This window comes from Xenopus tropicalis, chromosome 7 (genome assembly GCF_000004195.4).
Source record: "Xenopus tropicalis strain Nigerian chromosome 7, UCB_Xtro_10.0, whole genome shotgun sequence".
Classification (NCBI taxonomy): Eukaryota; Metazoa; Chordata; class Amphibia; order Anura; family Pipidae; genus Xenopus; species Xenopus tropicalis.
In genome coordinates this window covers 77,725,404-77,741,806 of record NC_030683.2, presented here as the reverse complement: position 1 = coordinate 77,741,806, position 16,403 = coordinate 77,725,404, and the positions used below count along the sequence as shown (strand labels likewise).

The following is a 16,403-nucleotide window of genomic DNA, read 5'->3' as shown; positions in this document are numbered from 1 at the left end:
ATAGGATAGTGGCTGCAAATCTGCTGTGTTTCAGAAGTGGGTGTAAAACAAAACAGACCTTCAACCCCTGCAAATCCACTGATTAACCACCCAAAGTAAAGATATAGATTGCTCTATGGTACAGAGACCTCCATCCTCTTGTGTCTTTGTGTTATACTTTGTATTTATCTATTATTATCTTAAAGGACATGTCAACCCCCCAACCAAAAATTTTAGCAGAGACAAGCCTCAAAGCACTGTTTAAATACCTGCCACTCCTGTCCCTCAGAAGCAAACACTGAAGCTGCAGGCGATCCCTTGGAGTTTCTCTCACTGCAGAGCTGTGTAACTCCCTCTACCCCCTCCCTTCAGAATCTCCTTGTCTGCCTGGCGTGGTGCACATGCGCAGTCCCGAACCGATATAGTGACTTACTATAAGGAAATAGTGCAGGACAATCGATGTCTATTTGGCGTGTTAACAAAGCTTGTTTAAAAAAAAAAAAATCCTTGAAGAGGTCAGGCGGGGAGGGGGCAATGCGCGCATGGGCATTTGTAACATACACGCGCACTCTCGATGACGTCACCCATCAAAATGGCCGCCGGGTGAAACACTGAACGGAGAAAAGAAATAATGCGACGGTGCGAGTTGCAGGAGGAAGTGGGGGGAGCGGTATGTATGCGGTTAGGGTGGGGGTAAGGTGCCCTTGGTGTTAGACTTTATTTAAAAAGCCCTGACATCTCCTTTAATAACCCCGTTTGTATTAATGTATTCTACTTTACAGCGCTGCGTACATAAGTAGCACTTTATAAATAAAGATATACATACAAGTAACAGGAGAGTGGATGCAAAATAAAATAGAAAATTGGGAGAAGTTACAAAGGAGCAAAGGTAGTGAATAGGAGTGATGGAGGATGTGGCATTTGTGTATTATAGAGAAATGGATTATGACTAGCAAGGTTAGGAAAGTCCTGCTGTTTATGATTGGTACAAAACCTCTGAATCAGGAGCAAATTCCATTTATTACAAAACATAAAACATAACAAATAAAAGACAGGAAATTTTATATATTTATCGTTTTACCCTGTAAGATCTGGACTTCAGTGAATGGATTCTTAAACACATTAAACATTGATGTTTCAAAGACTAATTCAGTGTAAAAAAATATTTAATGCTACACATAACTTAGCAGCCAGTAAAGCATTAAAAAGTGCATTTCAGAATAGCTATTAAATAGCAGTGATATGCAGGACTAAAGAACTGCCCACTTATATTGAATATCAACAGTGCCTCATACAGTAGGCCATTAACCAACCTGGAAGTGATATGGGCACAATTTCCTCAATCCAAGTCCAAGGGCCAGCCAATTGGATTACACAGTGTGTGTCTTAGAATAATATCACAGAGATAAATTTTGACATGGAACAAAAATGTATTCCTTTCCAAAAACATATGAACCTCTGTATTTATACAGAAATATGATATTGTAAATAATTTGCATATGTGGCGCTACTGCTTGTCAAGGCATAATCATGTTTTCCAGAGGTAAGTCTTGAACCATGGACCTAACAGTATCGGGGGGGGGGGGTACCAGCTTAGTTTTGTTTCTGGTTTGCACTACTAGGACTTGGAGGAGCACTATGTAAATTAGCTCTATTAAATGGCAACAATTCTCTAGGTAATAGAATGGGAGACTTTTCTGTTCATGCTTATTTAATCACTCAGTTAGTCTTTTTTAACCAAACTAGGCAAAAAGCACTCTGGGGCTAACATAGGTGCAAATGCTGAACTGCACCAGTACAGTAGCAATCAGTAGCAATCAGTCAGTTTGTTTTCATTATCCACTATTCATAGTACTATTTGTACTGGTGAAGTTTAGTACAAATGTTAGTAAATGAGCCTCTTTATATCAGCAACCTGAATCATCTTTCTGACCCCTTAGAATTAATGTTATTGTCCAGTAGGGAAATTCAGCAGGCTCATTGCCTTCAACTGTGAAATATGATATCAGGACCTTTGCTATATGAACCTCTTTTTACAGCCAAGCTGATGTTAGCCAATTACAGTCATCACAACAAATACATTGGGTAAAAGGTAATTCCAAGCATAAAGGCTTTGGTTAGATTAAACCTTTTCTCTTTGCCAAATTAGCTTTTTAACAACAAAATAGTAAAAAAGCAGAACCTTAAATAATAGTTAAAAAATGAAATCCTGAAAATGAATGATCACTGTTTCTAACATAATGCCAGTGGCGCGCCATGAGAGTTCCCCACCTGCAGAGAAACACATGCGGAGGCAAATGCTATTCCATGCACTCTGCAGATTTCTTTGGCTGCCTGGTGTGTCACTGACCCTAAGTATGTAGATACATGAAAAGGAACCTCTTTTTACAGCTAAGCTGCAATACGTATGTAAGAAGCGAATGTAACATTACAACCATTACAAATCATATTATCACAGTTCACATATATATATACTCTAATAGGAATAAATAATTAAAACACCCACAAGACACATTAAACATGCCTCTCAGTATGCTTTCCCGTACAATATAACTAAATATAGAATATTTTGGTTTGATTGTCTGGTTTTTAAATACTGATTTTATTTACTACACTTACTTGAAAAATATATTGCATAATAAATTGAATTAAATTAAATTGCATATAATTATTCAACAAAATTCTGAGACCGCCCCCCATAGATGGAGGAGGCTTCCGTAGAACAGATCTCCCTAGAATGAAATCGGTACATAATGAGATGGCTGCTCGATATAAAGTGCAAAATCCTCAAGACAAAGTTGGTAATACAGAACAAAGAAACATTTGGCAGCTGGGCAACAACAAGCCTGCTTCTTCTGAACGGGTTCCAGCCCCTTTATATAACAAAGCTCATGCTGCCTCTAGTTATTGCATGAATTGCATGGTGAAACAGAAGCCAGTACAGGTATGGGACCCATTATCTAGAATGCTTAGGACCTGGGGTTTTCCGGACAAGGAGTCTTTCCATAGTTTGGATCTCCTACCTTAAGTCTACTAAAAAAAAATCTTTAAACAGTACAGTAATTAAATCCAATAGGATAGTTTTGGCTCCAATAAGGATTAATTATATCTTTGTTGGGATCAAGTACAAGGTACTGTTTCTGTTTTATTATTACAGAGAAAAAGGAAATCATTTTTAAAAATGTGAATTATTTGATTAAAACAGAGTCTTTGGGAGATGGCCTTTCCGTAATTCGGAACGTTCTGGATAATGTGTTTCCGGATAAGGGGTCCTATACCTTTACTGAAAGTTTATTATGATAATATTATAATAAGCACATTCATATTATATTTTACGTCTTGATTTACGGAAATTGCAAGGACCCCATATATGCAGTTCCATTAATGTTTGCAACAATCCCTTACTAACATTAGCTTTAATTTCTGCCATTGTTTTTTTAAACAAAACTGAATAATGCTTACATTTGCCTACTAAAGTATCTCCTCCTGCATTGTAATTGTTTGCCCCTCCTCTGTGCTGGTGCCATAGGGGCATTTGAAGCAGGGGGTTACCCCTAAACATTTACTTAAAACATTTAAAAAAAAATCATTATTTCTTGCAAAATAAGTGACATCTGGAATATTTGGTTTATGCTACAAGTTTCTTAAATAAAAGGGAAACCAAACAGAATACCACACTTTACCTTTATATTTTACTGCACCATCCAGGACCTGTACAAGTTTGAGGCATAGGGACTGTGCCTCCCATGATGGGGGTGGTCTGTAAGTTTCTCACCTCCCCTGTATTTAGCCCACATAATCACACCCAGGGTTGGGTGATGCTACAAGCTCTAAATCTCTGCGCAGCTGTCATCATATGAGGAAAATATGTACAGCTCTTGAAACATCTATTCCAGACTGCAGCCAAGGAAGGAAGCATCCAAAGTCTATAGCGAGGATTTAGCATTATTTCAATATTTACATATATATATATATAGCTGCTACTTATTACCGTTCCTAACAACTTACGGTTGACTAATGCAGGGAGAGGTTTATCAGAAGATAGTCAGCTTTGACCTTATTAGTGCTCATACAGATACATTATATTTATGTTAGGGGAGTAATGTAACTTTACCTTAATCAGGGATAAGTTAGGTCAATCTTTTGTATAAGCTTTGCTAACCCACTGTGGTTTAGAAGCACAGCAAGGGTTTGTGTTGCTCTGATCCCATCTACAGTCTGCTATTGTACTTTTTTTCTGTTTGCTACATACAGACTTTGTATGGCTCATACAATGGGAGTCATCCGTATCCAAGATGGTGTGTCCTTATCATGTCGTAGCACAGGAGCCCTATGCTGTATGCCCAATGTCTGCCACTGTCCACCACCTAGTGAAATATGATGTCCAGAACCATCTACCATATTCTGATAGGATATATAGCTAAAACTACATCACTAATTAGGATAAATGTAATGTATCAGAATGTGCTGCTAAATGTCTCTATTTAATAATCTGGTGATATAGCTACTAATTTACAGAATGTGCCCTGAGGCTCACCAAAGTCCATGTTTTCAGGGACTTTGCCTTTGACTTTATTAAGAAGGGGTTGAAAGCAGGCAACAAAATGCATATATAAATGCCACTTTCGAGACAAAATAATCATGTATAAAACGCAGCAGCAATTTTTTTTTTATAATTAGGATAATTGTACCTACATCTGAGTTTTCTGCAAATATAGGTTGGGGCAGATTAGGAATTTGGGGTCTTTTAGCTTTAACTGCATCCCTGTAAAAATGGTAACAATGAGATGCAATCGGTTTCTGCTAATAACACTTGTACATACAGTTGGTAACATACCAAATAATAATATGAGGTTGCTGTAACCATGACTATCTTGAATAATAAGCTGTTGTGGAGTCCAGCATGCCAATTTGCACTCTGAGCATTGGATGAGGATACGTTTCTATGGAATGGCTGCCAGTGCATGCATAACATAACATTTCCAACACAACGTTGGCAGGAATACATTTGTTTATGTTTAATATATATACTTTTAAATTCATAAATACCAATCTTCAACAAAAATATCTTCTGTGTATCCCCCTGTCACGCACACATGCTGTTGTAGAAGGCCTAAGTAATAGATATGTCTATCTAGACATATTTAAACATTTTCTTAAGATTAGATATGTTTTCTGTTTTAGATGACATTCATTTGTTTTGTTTATTCTTGTAGTAATGTCTCTCTCCAGTTAAAGCCACCTGTTGGTCCATGAGTCAGAGGAAGGATAGGGGGATCAGTTAACTGCCACAGGCCAGTATCTCCAAGCTCCTCACAGCAACAAAATCCCAAATATGGAATCTGCAATACATGGAAAACAGTAAACAGCTATAGGGCAGCATATAAAGACAAATAATGAATAATACCGGTAAATGATTTGCTTCTCATAAACTGAAGGCTACTGCCACTGGGATGTCACTAGTCTGTCTCATAATGAAACAATTCTAGCAGAGGTTTGCATCTGCAGGCCTGTAATGTCTCCTAGGCAGCTGTAACTGGTACACATGCTGCCATCTATTGACCACTGGGTGAGTATACAACACTTACAGTAAAACTGATATGCACATTCATGGGCGTCTGACAGTAACTGGGTTCTGTTCTGTTACAGAACCTGTTATACATAGCTGTGGCTTTGGAAATGAAATTGCAGCTGTCTGTGGGACACCAAAAGCTGTAAGTGTTTTTTTTTATATAATTACTATATAGTGTACCAACCCCAGGATGGCCTGAACCCTGAAGTCTGCTTTATTACTATATAAGATATATTGCCATAGTGTAACTAAATCTCTTCTGTATCCACATAACCATAGGTACACAATTTCAGGAAAAACATCCAAATGATAAAGCAGAATTGCACAATATAATACAATTGTACACATTTTAAGGAGGTTGGCATCCAAATAACAATGTCTGAGCTGAACGTTAAAAATGCATTTTCTTTCTTTCATCTTCCCATTTGTGCATAGGCCATTAGTGGGAAATGAGAACACAACGACTTTGCAATAATTTCAGCAGGAGTTGAGATGTAAATAGCATAATGCAGCCAATAGTAAGGCAGACTTCTATTCAGGCTCACTGAAATGCTTTATTGTATGTCAGTTTGAAATGTCATTACCCAGAGGAAAAAGTAGCTTGTAATCAAATACAATTATAGTATTGTGTGTTTGATACAAAGTATGTGGTGAGTACATAAGCCTCTTAAAGTAATCTCCTGCAATTCAGTGATTTATGAACAGATCCTATTCTTATACTTTTAGCAATGGCAATGGTAATATCATCAGCATTTTAGTAAAGTGCATAAACCTTTTCCACTGCTAAGATAGGTTTTATCCAAAAAAGAGTAGTAATGTTCGGTACCTTTCTAACCACCTGCACAAAGTCCTTGGAGTTCTGGGATGTCAGGCCTTGGAGTTGCCGCGTGCATGCATCCAGAGAAGAGGCGTGTGCTACAATCAGAACATTTTTTCCTGAAAGGGCAGATTTATAGATCATATGTTATTTACTGTAAGTAGCCCGACTATAGCCTGATTATGAGTGTCCAGATTTAATTCACTTTTGAAAATTAAGCTGAAAAAGCCTTTAAATCAAGGTTGATAAATATCATGCAGCTGGTTTACAACAAAACAGCACCATTACCCTTGTATGTCCCTAATCCAGTTCTACCGGGCACAGCAGGATGTATATACCTGAAATATGTGAGCATGCTGCCATCAACATTCAGTTCAGCCCTAGCACGTTTTACATATCAGGTATAGGATCCATTATATGGAAACCCATTATTCAGAATGTGAAGGCCTTCTCTATCTCTCATAGACCTTGTACTTAATCCCAGCTAGGATATAATTAATCCTTATTGTGGACAAAACAATACCATTGGGTTTATTTCATTTTAAAATTATGTTATAGTAAACTTATAGTATAGAGATCCAAATTTCAGAAAGATCTCTTATCCGGAAAAACCCAGGTCCTAGATAACAGATCTCGTACCTGTTACATAGTTACATAGGTTTGAAAAAAACCTTCCAAGTAAACCCAGCACACACACACAAACCTATACTGACCTATCTATACACTCACATACATAAACCATACATACATTTAATCAGGGCCGCCATCAGAAATCACGAAAATCACAAAAAAAAATTCTGGGCCCCCCTCCTCCCACACCCCCAATGGCCCCTCCCCCCGGTGACCCCTCCCATCAATACAAAAGACATACAGACATTAGTAGCCAGGGCCCCCCTAAAACATTGGAGGCCAGGGGTTATGTTTTGCATTGGTGCCAGGGCAGGTACCCCGTAAATCATTGCTAGCCAGCCCAGGGCCCCCTAAAACATTGGTGGTCCTCCCCCAAATTACTCATGCTATGGCCTGCTCTCCGCTGCTACCTTCCGCATCCTTCGGCTCCCCCCCAGCGTCCTCCGGCTCCCCCCCCAGCATCCTCCTGTTTCTTCCCAGGCCACCCAAGCATCCTCCTGCTTCGCCCCAGGCCCCTCCAAGCATTCTCCTGCTCCCCCCCAAGCATCCTTCAGCTTCCCCCAGGGCCCCCCCAAGCATCCTTCAGCTTCCCCCAGGGCCCCCCCAAGTATCCTTCAGCTTCCGCCAGGGCCTCCAAGCATCCTCCAGCTCCCCCACAGCATCCTCCTGCTTCCCCCAGGGCACCCCCAGCATCCTTCAGCTTCCCCCAGGGCCCCCCCAAGCATCCTTCAGCTTCCCCCCAGGGCCCCCCAAGCATCCTTCAGCTTCCCCCAGGGCCCCCCCAAGTATCCTTCAGCTTCCGCCAGGGCCTCCAAGCATCCTCCAGCTCCCCCACAGCATCCTCCTGCTTCCCCCAGGGCACCCCCAGCATCCTTCAGCTTCCCCCAGGGCCCCCCCAAGCATCCTTCAGCTTCCCCCCAGGGCCCCCCCAAGCATCCTTCAGCTTCCCCCAGGGCCCCCCCAAGTATCCTTCAGCTTCCACCAGGGCCTCCAAGCATCCTCCAGCTCCCCCACAGCATCCTCCTGCTTCCCCCCAGGGCCCCCCCAAGCATCCTTCAGCTTCCCCCAGGGCCCCCCCAAGCATCCTTCAGCTTCCCCCAGGGCCCCCCCAAGCACCCTTCAGCTTCCCCCAGGGCCCCCCCCAAGCAACCTTCAGCTTCCCCCAGGGACCCCCCCAAGAATCCTTCAGCTTCCCCCAGGGCCCCCCCACGTATCCTTCAGCTTCCCCGAGCGCCCCCACGCACCTTCCATTTCCCCCTTCCCTCCACCCAGCGGCCTCCAGCTCCCGTGATGTCCTCTTCTATGTGCCGCGGCTCCCAGCTACCAGCGCCGGATTTCTAAATGACGCGCCCCGAGGCCGCCCCCATTCGGCGCCCCCTACCGCCCCCACCTGCCGTGCGAGCGCGCATGCGCAAACCACCTCCTCCTCCCCTGCTGCCGCGCTAACGCGCATGCGCCAATGTTAAAACTCCCATACGGAGCAGTGGGGAGAGGTCCCCATTGCTCCGTATGGGAGCAAAATTTTAAAATTTGCGTGCGGCGGGGCGGCATGCCTCGCCACAAATCCGGGCCTGCCAGCTACTTCTGTGTCTTTAGTCGTGTCCTCCGCTATGTGCCGCGGCTCTCTGCTACATCTTCGCTTTTATAAGGTTGCGCCCTGCATTTAATACTAACTGTAGTTTTTAGTATCACAATTGCCTTGGATGCTATGCTTGTTCAAGAACTCATCCAAGCCCCTCTTAAAGACATTAACAGAATCTGCCATTACAACATCACTGGGAAGAGCATTCCCCAGCCTCACTGCCGTTACCGTGAAAAACCACCTGCGCTGCTTCAAATGGAAGTTTTGTTCCTCTAATCCAAAGGGGCACTACCAGCTTTCCACTGCAAGACATTTGTGCTAATATTGCTGGGCAAACGGTTTATGCATGGTTTAACCCTTCCTAACATGCTGGCATATGCCTGAACAATAGTCCAGCAACATTAAAGGGGTTGTTTGCTTTTTGTATGTTACAGAATGGCCTCTTATTAGTACTGTTCCATTTAGTCTTCATTTTGTTATAGTTTTTTAAATATCTGCCTCCTTTACTGACTCCAGTAGATGAAAAAATGTTTACTCTGTGAGGCTACAATAGTATTGTTTTGTTTTTTTACATTTCTCTTCAGGCCCTTTACTATTTATATTCCATTCTGGTTGCTAAAAATGTCAAACGCGACTTTAGTCTTGGGAGAAACTATTTTGCACCAACAGATGACTATGTTTAAAGGCTGACCATTTACACACAAATAACCCTTCTGTTATAAAAAAAAAATAACCATAAAGTGTGATAACATTTGACAAAGAAGCCAATGGTGATCACAAATGGCCATGGATAATAAATTCTATGGCCTTGGTTTTCTAGGACCTAACTACAGGCTCCATAGAATCTTCCTTTCACTCTTTGATCTATGCTGCAAGATGACATGGGACGCAGAGCAAAGTTAATAAGCCCAGGCAGTCATGGGGTTAGAGATTTTCATTTACTTGTTGTTGTCATTTTATATTCCTGCAGATTTCCAGTATAACTTACCTTTGCCTTTACATTCACTCAGAATATCCTTGGTAACCTGGAAGCTCCTACTCATATATGTATCATATGTTTCAGAAACCACTAGTTTGCTGACTGGTATATGAGGTCTATAAAATAAAAAAAAAGATATACTTAAAAATAAAGTAAAAGACAGAAGGCATCATTTAATAATGGAGGCAGAGCTGTATATACTTATTGGGTATAAAGCCAAACACACAGGAGTGGTACTGTTGCCACTATATAAATGCATGTTCGTAATTAGAATTATAACTAATGTAACCCTTTCTTGGCACACTCACTTAATTTGGGCTGTATATAGGCTTTAGTATAGGAGATTTTCGTTCTCTTTGAATTATAAGATACTGGGAACTGGGATTGTTGCGCAGTGCCTCCACCTAGTGGACACTGAGGAGCATACCTCAAGGGGATTTCCACTAGGAATAATCACACACAATTGCAGAAATATCAAACTTTATATAACTGTTGAAATAGAATGTAAAACAGTTTAGGGATAACTGAATTTCCTGTCCTGAGGAACTTGTGCAGTCTATCCACTCCTGGCACAGTCTCACAGTCCCAACTTGGATCCGGATAGACCCCAACCCTTAAATCAGTTCAGTCCCTTCCCCAAGAGCTCTTTAGTCCCCCCAGGTAGCGCTACCTGCCCCAGAGTACCTTCCCCTTGGAAAAGGTGGCTGCTGCCACGTAGGAGGCAAACGAGCAATACCTGTTCACACCAGGGGACACTCACAGAGATTCCACAGAGGACTTTGTAAGCACTGGCAACTAAGCAGACTCTTATCCTTTCAGTCTGAACTCACAACACTTGGTACTGGCTGCTCACTCTGTATCTCTCTTCCAACAACTGACAAAAACAACAGGGGCTCCCTTTATCAACTCTGGGCCCGCCCCTTGATTTTTGGCTCCAAACTTAAGCACACATCTTCCCAGGTGTGCACTGGGGCATCCAGCCAGTCGGGTTCTGTAGCTAGGCGGGATTATGTCACAGACTGAGAAAGGGGACAGAGTTCTATGATCCCCTACACCAGGGGTCCCCAACCACCGGGCCGGGGACCAGTGCCGGGCCATAGGCTGTGCTTAACTGGGCCACCTCTGGTCCCAATTACCTGTGATCCCAGATCCCCGATGTGTTACACAGCAATGACAACAGCTATGCAAAGCCAGGAAGCTTTCTACTGATCACAAGGACCAAAGCACTTAAAGCTCCATGCTAAGCAACAGGGGATGTCACAACTTAGGTGGGAGTAAGAAGAGTAAGGGCGCTGGGTGCATCTAGTTGCAGGGAAACAAGCTAAGGTCTCTCACAGATTTTGTATTATGATTATAGTGTAACAATAATAATAAAAATTACGTGCATAATATAAAATGTAGTAATTACATTTATATTATATATGTAATAATTAAATTACAGTATATGCTATACACTAGTTTTGCCCCCCTCACCCCCGGTCCTTGGAAAAATCGTCTTGCTTGAAACCGGTCTGTGGTGCAAAAAAGGTTGGGGACCACTGCCCTACACTAACTACAAAAGAAAACTCATAGGAGATTCTCTGAGAGGCACACATATTTGCTCACCTCCAGATCATCCCTAGTTAGTGGACTAGTAGAAGGATTGTATAAGTCTAAGCAAATCGGACAAAGTTTAACTAAAACATAACCTTAATTAATTAAAGTTAGAAATATCTTGAAAATTATTGGAATCAACCCACCCCCAGTTTAATAGCAAATGGTAGAGCCCAAAAAACACCATGCAATGGACCAACCTCTGACAAACAGAATCACTAGTACAGTACCAACAGCCAAAATGCCCTTTATAGCCCCACTTCCACATTCATGAACTGCCTGCACCAATATTCCTGCAATTTAAATAGGCTTCAGTTTGATATTTCATGAGTATCAAAGCAAAGTGCGCATGACCAGAAATTCACGAAGACTGAAATGTTTTTACATAAAAATCACTCCCATAATTCAACTATGTATAATGCCACAGATTTGACAATTTGCAGAAAGGAACTAAACATACAGCCTTCATTTAAGCCTTGTGGATATCAAAGGCTTCATATTTAGTTATTTAATGCCTTTCTGTAAATTATATAATTAGTACTGCACATATCACAATATATTATTTCATGCATTGAACACTGTAGATGGGCAACTAGTCATTTAAAAAGACATTTAATAACAAGTGAGAGACCAAATAAAACAGATGGAGAAGGAAAGGCTACACAAAACTATAATCATGTTAATTATATTATAGACTGAGAAGTTCTACCTGTACGTTGTATCAACACTTAAGTTGGCTGCTGCTAATTCTGTTGGGGAAATCCATGAAGGAAGAGTGTTTCCTGATACCCACTTGGTCCACTCAAACAAGCCTGGTTCTATACGGATTTTTCCTTTATTCTCTTGTTTAAGACCTAAAAAAAGAGACCATACTAAGAACTGCTTTTTCATTTTCTTGCAAAATTATTTTGATAACAGAACAAGATAAGGACTATGATTACTGACAGATTCTAAAGATTTACCATGTTCATGGGTGGTACAAAAGGTAGGAAGGAGAGGCATCCCCCTAGAGTGCAACAAGGGAGGAGGTTATGCACAAACTAGAAAGGGAAGTTTGAGAACAAACTTCAAGTTGGGTTGAAAAACGTGAAGTCACTGAATGAAATCTGATCTGTTGTTGGCTCTGCCCATTTTTTCCAACCTTGGAACACAGTTATATAGTAACAATCAATGTGCAAAGTTTAGGGACCCTGGGTTTAATAGTATGTGAATGGCAGCAATTAAAATTTCCCCACTGAAAGTCAACAAGTGACATCTAATTGGTGGTTGGTGGCTCCACCCACTTTTTCTAACCTGGACTGCAGTTACCCAGCGACTAACTCTGCAGTTAGAAGTTTAGCAACCCTAGGATTAATAGTTAAAGAACGGCAGCAGTTTAAATTTAAACCAATAAAAGTCAATAGGTAAATTGTGATTGGTGGTTGGTGGGTGTGCCCACTTTTTCTAACCTCGAGTCGAAGTCACCTAGTGACAAACAGTGGGCACCCTGGCATATATAGTATGAAAATTACAGCATTTTAAATTTAAACCAATAAAATTCAATCGATGAAATCTGATTGGCTGTTAGTGGCCCTACCCAATTTTCCTATTTTTGAACTGGAGTCCCCCCAGTGACCAACCAACCAAATTGTGCCAGCATTTTACACTCCACCATTGAAAGTAAATAGGTGAAATGTGATTGGCCCACTTTTTTTCTAACTTTGAGCGGCATATACCCAGTGACTAACTCTGAAAAGTTTAACAACCCTGGAATTAAAACTTAAATAATGGCATCAGTTTAAATATAAACCAATGAAATTTAATGGGTAGAAATGGATTGGCTGTTGGTGGCTCTGCTTTGCAAAGTTTGGGGACCTTAGTATTAATATTTAAAGAATGGCAGCAGTTTAAATTTAAACATATGAAGTCTATAGGTGAAATCTGATTGGCTGTTGTTGGCCCGCCCACTTTTCAAAACTAAACCTGCAGTTCCCTATTGACCAACTGTGAAAAGTTTGGGGACTCTGGTGTTAATACTGTGAGAATGGCAGCAGGTTGACTTTCCCCAGTGAAAGTCAATTGGTAAAATCTGATTGGCTATTGGTGCCTCAACCCCACTTTTTCTAACCTTGAACCGCAGTGCCTAACTCTGCAAAGTTTGGGGACCCTGATATTATTACTGTGAGAATGGCAGCAGGTTGAATTTCCGCCAAGTCAATAGGTAAAATCTGATTGGCTGTTCACAGCTCCGCCCACTTTTGGGCATCTAACAATCATCATATTTTTCATTCAGGCTGACCCCATGACTATGTGATTCAAGTTTGGGGAGTGTGGCCTCAAAGCTGTAAGATTGGCAGCAGTTTCAATTTCCCCATAAAAGTCAATGGGTGAAATTTGATTGGCTGTTGTTAGCCCCTCCCACTTTGGAGTCATCTAACAAATGTCACTGTTTCTTTCAGCGTAACCCCATGAATATGTTATTGAAGTTTGGGGGATATAGCTTCAAAGCTGTAAGTGTGGCAGCAGTTTTAAAACCTTCTCTGTCAAAGTAAATGGGACTGCTCCACTATAGGGCGAAGAAGTGTGGAGAATTTGGGTGTTGTAACCCTAAAACTAGAGGAGGAGTAGCATTTAGAAAATGGGGGGGCGCTAAGAAGAAGAAGAAAAAGCGGAAGAATAAGCTGAAGTTGAAGAACAGTAGGTTGGGTTTTTCAACCCAACATATTGAACAACCACTGCAAGGGCAGAATTAGCTTCCTGCTTGTGTAAGCGGTGGTGGGGAGTGAGAGTGAACAAGCACACAGTTGGGTTCCTAGCTAGTCAGCATTTGGTGGGGAATGAGAGTTGGGGAGGGATTTTGTATGAAACCAACTGGGGCACAAATACTAATTGGTCTGAATTTGATTATGCTTTGAGAGCTCTGCTGAGTCCAAGTGCAAGGCTTCATTGTTTAAGTTTGCAATGCACTGATCAATAGGTAAATTCACCTATGAATGTAATATATGTATGTATGTATATCTTTACTTATAAAGTAAATGTAATATAATCTTGTTTATGATACTAACATCTTTTTGCTATCCTGGGCTTTTGCACTTATTTTTTGTATTTTATTGGTATTCAGCTAACCATACTGAGTAAGGAAAATGCTCTTGTTGAATGCTTGTTTGCTCTACAAATGGGATTACAGTTACAATCTTACCTTTAAGAATGTTTTGTGCTGTCTGGACACAGCGCAGAGATGGGGAGCAGTAGACAAAGTCTACAGCAGTGTTACTTTCCAGCAAAGCTTCACCTAAAAGGCAAAAAGACAAAAAAAGAAAATGAAGAGCCAGTACCAGTGTGTTGTGGCACTGATCCATTTAAGATATCATGTTATTATGGATAAATATATATACAGTGGCTTGCAAAAGTATTCGGCCCCCTTGAACTTTTCCACATTTTGTCACATTACAGCCACAAACATGAATCAATTTTATTGGAATTCCACGTGAAAGGCCAATACAAAGTGGTGTACACGTGAGAAGTGGAACGAAAATCATACATGATTCCAAACATTTTTTACAAATAAATAACTGTAAAGTGGGGTGTGCGTAATTATTCAGCCCCCTTTGGTCTGAGTGCAGTCAGTTGCCCATAGACATTGCCTGATGAGTGCTAATGACTAAATAGAGTGCACCTGTGTGTAATCTAATGTCAGTACAAATACAGCTGCTCTGTGACGGCCTCAGGGGTTGTCTCAGAGAATATTGGGAGCAACAACACCATGAAGTCCAAAGAACACACCAGACAGGTCAGGGATAAAGTTATTGAGAAATTTAAAGCAGGCTTAGGCTACAAAAAGATTTCCAAAGCCTTGAACATCCCACGGAGCACTGTTCAAGCGATCATTCAGAAATGGAAGGAGTATGGCACAACTGTAAACCTACCAAGACAAGGCCGTCCACCTAAACTCACAGGCCGAACAAGGAGAGCGCTGATCAGAAATGCAGCCAAGAGGCCCATGGTGACTCTGGACGAGCTGCAGAGATCTACAGCTCAGGTGGGGGAATCTGTCCATAGGACAACTATTAGTCGTGCACTGCACAAAGTTTGCCTTTATGAAAGAGTGGCAAGAAGAAAGCCATTGTTAACAGAAAACCATAAGAAGTCCCGTTTGCAGTTTGCCACAAGCCATGTGGGGGACACAGCAAACATGTGGAAGAAGGCGCTCTGGTCAGATGAGACCAAAATGGAACTTTTTGGCCAAAATGCAAAACGCTATGTGTGGCGGAAAACTAACACTGCACATCACTCTGAACACACCATCCCCACTGTCAAATATGGTGGTGGCAGCATCATGCTCTGGGGGGGCTTCTCTTCAGCAGGGACAGGGAAGCTGGTCAGAGTTGATGGGAAGATGGATGGAGCCAAATACAGGGCAATCTTGGAAGAAAACCTCTTGGAGTCTGCAAAAGACTTGAGACTGGGGCGGAGGTTCACCTTCCAGCAGGACAACGACCCTAAACATAAAGCCAGGGAAACAATGGAATGGTTTAAAACAAAACATATCCATGTGTTAGAATGGCCCAGTCAAAGTCCAGATCTAAATCCAATCGAGAATCTGTGGCAAGATCTGAAAACTGCTGTTCACAAACGCTGTCCATCTAATCTGACTGAGCTGGAGCTGTTTTGCAAAGAAGAATGGGCAAGGATTTCAGTCTGTAGATGGGCAAAGCTGGTAGAGACATACCCTAAAAGCCTGGCAGCTGTAATTGCAGCAAAAGGGGGTTCTACAAAGTATTGACTCAGGGGACTGAATAATTATGCACACCCCACTTTGCAGTTATTTATTTGTAAAAAATGTTTGGAATCATGTATGATTTTCATCCACTTCTCACGTGTACACCACTTTGTATTGGTCTTTCACGTGGAATTGATTCATGTTTGTGGCTGTAATATGACAAAATGTGGAAAAGTTCAAGGGGGGCCGAATACTTTTGCAAGCCACTGTATATATATATGCCTGATTGTGTTGATCTACTTTGTACTTCAGACAGGTCTGCTACCTGGCTATCTGACCATAAAGATAGCAGGCCCCCCAATGACTCAAATACTGATCAAACTGTCACTAAATGCACACTTCGCTAATATGTGTAAGAATAAAAACCTAATGCCTGTAAATATTGAAGCCAAGAAGCAGCAGCAGCAGCACTTGGCTAAAGCACGGGATAGAAGGTTTATACAGCAACAAAGAAGAGACCTTCCCTGCAGGTCCATCTCAAGCACACAGAGC

General features: G+C 41.5%; 1 protein-coding gene across 1 annotated transcript in view; it reads right to left on the bottom strand.

The window, feature by feature from the left end:
• Positions 1-4,219: 4,219 nt before the first annotated feature.
• The window catches only part of ubash3b (ubiquitin associated and SH3 domain containing B), a 93,681-nt gene continuing 81,497 nt past the window's right edge, over positions 4,220-16,403 (bottom strand). The window contains 5 exon segments of the mRNA NM_001102961.1: positions 4,220-5,321; positions 6,378-6,487; positions 9,569-9,675; positions 11,862-12,006; positions 14,331-14,423. Coding sequence (NP_001096431.1) covers positions 5,184-5,321; positions 6,378-6,487; positions 9,569-9,675; positions 11,862-12,006; positions 14,331-14,423 — 593 coding nt within the window. The 3' untranslated portion in view covers positions 4,220-5,183.